This window comes from Amphiura filiformis, chromosome 2, assembly GCF_039555335.1.
Source record: "Amphiura filiformis chromosome 2, Afil_fr2py, whole genome shotgun sequence".
In the NCBI taxonomy this organism is placed as follows: Eukaryota; Metazoa; Echinodermata; class Ophiuroidea; order Amphilepidida; family Amphiuridae; genus Amphiura; species Amphiura filiformis.
This window is the reverse complement of record NC_092629.1, coordinates 74,349,188-74,356,412: the sequence shown is the minus strand read 5'-3', so window position 1 is coordinate 74,356,412 and position 7,225 is coordinate 74,349,188. Positions and strand designations below refer to the sequence as shown.

General features: G+C 35.5%; 1 protein-coding gene and 2 non-coding genes across 3 annotated transcripts; 2 read left to right on the top strand and 1 right to left on the bottom strand.

Moving 5' to 3' along the window:
- LOC140146606 (fibrinogen-like protein A) lies at nucleotides 1-3,538 on the bottom strand. The gene has a single exon (XM_072168476.1). The coding sequence runs from the start codon at nucleotides 3,108-3,110 to the stop codon at nucleotides 2,079-2,081; it is 1,032 nt and encodes a 343-aa protein (XP_072024577.1). The 5' UTR covers nucleotides 3,111-3,538; the 3' UTR covers nucleotides 1-2,078.
- Nucleotides 3,539-6,182: 2,644 nt separating this feature from the next.
- On the top strand, nucleotides 6,183-6,265 carry Trnal-cag (transfer RNA leucine (anticodon CAG)). The gene has a single exon. It is a non-coding gene; the product is annotated as a tRNA-Leu (tRNA).
- Nucleotides 6,266-6,726: 461 nt separating this feature from the next.
- On the top strand, nucleotides 6,727-6,809 carry Trnal-cag (transfer RNA leucine (anticodon CAG)). The gene has a single exon. It is a non-coding gene; the product is annotated as a tRNA-Leu (tRNA).
- Nucleotides 6,810-7,225: the final 416 nt, after the last annotated feature.

Below are 7,225 nucleotides of genomic sequence, written 5' to 3'. Positions count from 1 at the left end.
AAATTTAATGATACAGTCTTAACATGCTTAAAGTGTATGTAGGTGGGAGGAAAAGCCGACGATCAATTGAAAATTTTGCCTTTCATACTGAAGATATGGATTTTTTTCCCAAAAAGACCTAATTTTGTTTGGTGTTTTGGGAAAAAAATCCATATCTTCAATACGAAAGGTCCAAATTTTCAATTGATCATCGGCTTTTCATCCCACCTACATACACTTTAGGTAGAAATTATATATCCTTAAATTACGTGGGATGCACCCAGCATAACATATTTCAGACAGCTACATCATCTGAGAATCTACAGTGTATTTACATAATGATATTCATGCATATAATGTGTTATTTTTCATCCCAAGAACGGGGATGCACCCAACCTATCTTCCATCTGATATCAATTACAAAGTTATATTCATCTATTCATATCTATCCTTCGTGTAAAAGATGATAGACATCTGCTATTGAAGAACTACAGTGTGGTCCAAAAACAACTTTACAGAAATTTCGAAGGTTGATTTCTTACAGTTGAAAAATCTGTTTCAAGTTTTTGTTGCATATCCTTAAAGAACATCTTTCTAATGAGTATAAATTTTTATTCACGCAAGTTCGAAATTGCGCCACAGATGACAAATCCCGTAGTTTTACGTGTGGACAAATATTATTTTGATCCGTTACCTTAAAACTGGCGCCACTTGTAATTTACATTCTTTATCAGTCAATTTTGCACCAAATACGTTTAGAAAGATGGTTGTTAAGAATTTGGAACAACAATTTGACACAGATTTTTCAATTTTGAGATATGAAACTTTGAAATTGGGTAAAGTTGTTTTTGGACCACCCTGTATACAGCTTTATTTCGTAAGCTGATTAATTTCTAGATGGATTCTTTACACTGTCTAACTCATGAATACCTTCCACCAAAGATACACCATATTTGTATTTGTACTTAAATTTTCTATATTTTTCCCATTTATGATTTTGTATTCACATGGCATGCAACAATACTTCAACTAGTGTTTGAAATTTGTAATGTACATTTTCTTTATAATTATCAATTATTTACATTTTCATACCTTATATTTTATAACAATTACCAGAGAGCTATATCACCTGAAAATATATTGAAATTGTATACTTTACACACACTAGTTGAATACAATATCGGATACTAGTAAAATAAATTATATCCTTTTTCAAATAAACACATTGAAACTTAGTGCCATAATTTGCCATAAATGCATGTTATATCATAGCGAAGAATATCAATGAAAGCCGAAAAGTATCTGCCGCATGATTCTCATCCTTGTTTATGGTTTATAGGTCTAACCATAACAAGGATGAGAATCATGCGGCATATATTTTTTCATTTATTTACAAATTACTTTAGATAGGCCTCAAGGGGTATGAAAAATATGTACTCACGTATTTACATAGTTTTCATCCGAGAACGTACGTAGGAAACACCCCACGTATATTTCAGACAGCTTCCTCATCTGATACTCCATTACAATTATGTACATTACCAAGCAATTAAATAAAGAATAGTTTGAATATCCTAAAATGTGTTGTTGCCTAGGTGCGTAACGTAGCACAAAAGGTCAACATTAATAGGACTCAATGAGTGTCAACATAATCTTTCTGTGTTGCCAAAATAACAAGTCATTATAGGTATTAGAAACTATTCTTTTTTTGAATTGATCTTGTTGATCATAATCGGGAAAGATAAGCTCTAGATAGGTCAAACTGTACTTTTTCTGAATCTGTGTGACCGACTGAAGTTTTGGCATGAATTTGACCCAATTTGCGCAGTTTCAAATTTTACCCGTTGGTAAATTTTGACCTTGAATTCTCGAATTGCCCAAAGGTAATTTATACTGTCCTCCCAAACAAAAACAACTTAACGTGGGTTTGCTATCGAACTATATTGTTTGTCAATTCTTTGTGCATTTTACCATTTGGTAAAAGGAAATTTTCTGCAACATTTTATTTTTTTGTAACAAAACCGTAAAAGGGAAGAAGAACCAAGCCCCAAACATTAAAAGCTAATAAAGGGAACATATACTGCAAACTCAATGTCAATCTATCCAATACGTCTGAACATCATCATCGATGACTTGAGGGATTGGAGAGATAATGTCCAGTGATGCCAGAACATTGCTGTGGATCTATTTCCTGTTGCACCAAGATATTTGCCATTCAGGTTGATATGAGTACAGGCCCCATGCCACCAGGCACCTTCGTGACGTTGAGCACAGCTAAAACTACTTTGACGATCATTGTCTCTATCTTTGGTTGAGAAGGGTTTATTATTATTATAAGATAATGAGTCACCAGCAGTGCCACTGTATGCTCCAATGTGAAGTGTGTAATTAGATGCTGCATCACCAATGCTAAAGGACGGATAATTTGCATATGCTGTGCCACCATTGAAATCTTCTAGTAGGATCTTAAGCTCCCACGTTCCAGAGCTTGTCAATTTTTGTAGCAAGTGTAACCCCATCCAGAATTCACCATCTACGGTACCGAATCCCTCAACGTAATCATCCCAATTACGATAAAAATCCACAGAGCCATCATATCGTCGTTGGAATACAATCCACCCATACCCAGCTGTATCCATATGACAGTACACCTTCATTGCCAAACCATCAACAGGAGAGATTGTGTAGATTCCAGAGTGTGGATGAGTAAACGCCAGTTCTGAACAATCATGGGCAAAGTTTAGTCGCAAAATGCTATTTTGCATTTGAAATTCTCTAGTCACTACATCTGTCTGATACGGTAATGATTTGGAGATGTTCTGAAGAGTTTCTTGCTGGTTCTCTAGTAGGGAGACCATGCTACTCATAGTAGATGACATGTTCTGTAGTTGTTGGCTCTGTACCTGCATGAGGGTTGCTACTTGGTTGAAAGTAGTTGCCATCTGTATTTGAGTTTGGCTGATTTGGTTCAGGGTATTTAGAGTCTGGTTTTGAATGCCTGTCATCTGCGTTTGGTCATGACCGATTTGATTCAGGCTATTAAGAGTCTGAATTTGATTATCTGCCATCGCGGTCTGCAAATCGTTTTGATTCTGCAAGACACTTTCCAGGTGTAGTAGAACAGCCGACATATTTGGTTGACGTAGTGTTGACACTCTGCAGTAGCGATATAGTCTGCTGAAATCCTGGTCCTATGGCTGTTATTTGACAACTTGTACCTCGCAGCGTTGCTATGGTTAGGAACAACATACTGCAGTTACTGTCCGTTTTCCTATACACAATACACAGTGCTCTCACCATTGACGCGTGACCCCTACAAATGATGTATGTTGGGAGAATGGACACTTGCCTAGTTAACATCACTGTGTGAAAAATAACCAGCCAATATTTTATTTATTCTCCAAAACTTCTAGCAAATATATTTCTCTAACATGACCTAAAATTACAGCTAGGTTAGATGTTCAGAAATGGTCGTACTTTTGTAAAATATGAGTGAGGGCAAGGCATAGCTAGCCAACTCCCCGTGTTATTTGAATGGAGATTTGACCGAAAATATTGGTATCGGACCGCTCACTTCTGAAAAATGAAACAAAAAAACCGGTAAAAGCTACATTTAAATTATTCTAAATAGGTTCTAGAAAATAAAGTTTTGTAACATGTCCTAAATTTTTAGCTAATTTAGGTGTTTGGAGAGGGTCGTACTTTTGTGTTTTAGGAAGGACATGTAAACGACAGATAACACCAAAAATATGAAGAAATTATTTCTAAACCGTGTTAAGTCAAAAATCATTATGTTGCTCATTTTCAAGAATGCTGGTTTACAAAAAGCACGACATTGTCTGATTTCGTGAACAAAGCCACACATAACATTGTTTCCTTTCGTTTCCTTTATAATCGGTTACCCAACTGAAGCTATGAATACCAACTTTATTGCGATATCGCACATGAAAACAGTCACTTGTGCACAACCAGAGAAGATCCGTTTTAATCAGTTGAGCTGTTTCAATGAGTGTTATCTTGGTTTAATAGCTTTTAATGGGGTTAAGTCCTGCAAAGGTCGAGATGAATTCTACTGTAGACATGACTGCATCATGAGACGATGCCAATATTGTTGATTGCAGATATTGTCATGATGAATTCAAGTACGTTTTGAGAAAGTTATAATGCTTCTTGAATCTTGGTGTTGAATTTGATAATGGTTTACTGTTAACAAGCCATCAGCTTCACACAGGCAATGCTTGTGACTGACTTTTGCAGCAAAATATATGACAATGGTTTTCATGTATATTTCCTGGTTCATGAAGGTCAAGAGTTGCCAAAATATTCAACCTTGGAATTAGAGGGTAGGTTACCAAAACTTATAATATATAAAACCAATAATATATTTAACAAGTAGTTTCAATGGAACAATGACTAATTTTCAAATGGAAACTCAGGCCCTCAATCAGCCGATTTGTTTCCCTTAATCATGACCATATCTGGGACAATTGCAGTATACGTTCTTTAAATCACCCGATTGGGCTATAATATTGTTGTTCTGGTAACTCAGATACCTGCATGATATCAATGTTATGTTGTTTTGTTTCTTGTTTCCAGGTAAACCATAATGACGTCAACTTGCTCAAAAAGAGTATAGCAATACAATGAATGCACGGACTTTTGCAAATAAATACAAAAGAATGCTTTGCAGTTATACTTCCCGGTTCATGTATAGTTATACATTTAAAGAGTTACCAGAATTCAGTCAAATTTTAGGCTAAATCGCCAAAATATTGCCTCTACCTGGTTGCTTCCTTGACGGATACAGGTTTCAGCCTTATTCCTCATCGCATCAATATTTGCGTTGTGTACCAACCGTGTGCGCCGCATACTTGTGAATATAGCAGTAATTACGTTTGCAAAGATCTTGGATTTTGCCACAAATGAAAAAATCCCAACTACTCTGTTTGCTATCCGTGGACAGAGTAAAAAACGGGTACCGGGTACTTGTCTTTAAAAGGGCATATCTTCAAAAGTTGTGAGCCGATTGAAATAATTGTTTTGGTTTATTAAAGCTAACAATTAAAGGTTTCTTTACTTATCAAAATATATTTGATCAAATTTTCAGAAATAGGCGAAACAGAGGGCGCAATGAGGGGCCTCTCTTTTTGGGACAACCTGTGCATTTGAAATACTCACTCCAGTTGTGGACGATGTAGGTAAAGCAATAGGCAGAGGTAGTATGGTTTGTAAAATAATTTGCCAATTCCATTTGAGAAGCATACTTTTGCTATGAAAGACTTGTCTTTTAAGATTTAAAAATCTTCCACATGGGTATGGTCGATTTCAAATGCAAGAGTCAATTTTACTTGATCGCATCACACATGAAATAGCAACATAACTGATTGCTGCCAGACAGGGATAGTGCCACATCAAGAACACAGCATAATGTACTTTTCAAAGGCTGATGAAGCAATATAACACTATTGGTAGACATTGATGAATGACTACGTCTTACAGGCTTGTCTGTCTCTGGTACACTTTGTTTTTGCAATAGGCCGTGTACATAAAGACATGAATTGAGAGCTGCTAACACAAATGAGAGTTCACACATTTTCCCTTTTATTTGAAATATCCAAAATGAAAAAGATACACCGAGTTTTTACTTGTGATACCCTATTATTATATCCGGATTTCCAACGTATACATTAAAAACATGTTTTGCCCATAGTCATAGCTTAATAGATGAAGAGTTCGTTTCCAAAAGGCGTTAAATCCAATAGCTGCCTTGTGTCACATTTTCTAATATATTTTAACATTTAAAAAAAAAATTAAAATATATCAGGAAATGTACCAGATAACTTAAACGTTTAAATGACATTTAACGATTGGAATGGATAGGCTTGTAACTCTAGCATATTTTCTTACTTTTATTCAACATTATTTTATTCTCTAAAATTCTCCAATGCAAAGTTTTAAAATGGCTGCCATTGAATTTAGGTAAAAGAGGTTAAAGAGATATGCAATTATTGTTTTAAGATTTAGCGCCTTTTGCAACCAAACTCTTCAAATATAAAATCTATTTTTTCTCTCTAATAAATGGAAACGGGATACACATGTACCACAAATGGGGTGATTGGAGTTCTTGAAATCAATACCAAAAGAGCGTTTGCGAATATAGGCTATACATTATGTGTAATAATTCATCAGAATAGCTATTGTAAGTCAGGATGGCCGAGCGGTCTAAGGCGCTACGTTCAGGTCGTAGTCTCCACTGGAGGCGTGGGTTCGAATCCCACTCCTGACACGTAATATTGTTTTGAATTTTTTTTTTTGAAAACTGCATTCATATTCAAACTCTGGAATTGCAAGGAACAGTTTGGATTTCATTTAACAGACAACCAAAATGAAAACGGCCCGGAATTCCATTGAGAGGTATAGAGAGTATTTTTTAAAGAAACTAATAAAAAAGGTTGCAATCCTTCAAATAGTTTATGCCCAGAAATTTGGCTCTAGCGACTACCAAAAGCCAAAGAAAAAATGTTGTAAATGAAATAAAATTAACATATCTGGAATCCCAACGCATACACTTATAAAATGTTTTGCTCATACTTCACAAATATATTGTTTCTCTCTAATAGATCGAAACGGAATACTCATGTACCACAAACGGTGTGACTGGAGTTCTTGAAATCACTGTAATATTCCAAAAGAGCGGGTGTGAATATACGCATTGTGTGTAATAATGAATCAAAATAGGTATCATCAGTCAGGATGGCCGAGCGGTCTAAGGCGCTACGTTCAGGTCGTAGTCTCCACTGGAGGCGTGGGTTCGAATCCCACTCCTGACACATAATTTCTATTTTTTTGTTTTCTTTTGTTTTTGTTGATTTTTTCTAATAACTGTTTTGAAAAACTCATAACTGATGAGGGAAATTGGATTCCAACATTTTTTTCCTTCAACTTTTTCAAAATTCCAAGGAGAGGTATAGAGGGTTTCTGCCCATACCTAAATAAAGGTTTGGATTTTTTACGACCACCAAAATCAAACCGGCCTGGAATTCCATCAAGGATTATAGAGGGTATTTAGAATTAAACAAATAAAAGGTTGGAATATGTTTTGTTAACCAACGGCAAAATGTTTGGAATTCTAACCAAAGAGTAAGACAAAAGACTAAATTTTTCAATGCATTTTGCAACATTTTGCCTAGCAAAAGCATAAATAGGCGGGAATTCGGAAATCTGTTTGTTTTCTGGAATAGCTCAT

Excerpts from the sequence above, each read along its gene's own strand:
- LOC140146606 (XM_072168476.1), bottom strand. The coding sequence starts at position 3,110 with ATGTCGGCTGTTCTACTACACCTGGAAAGTGTCTTGCAGAATCAAAAC.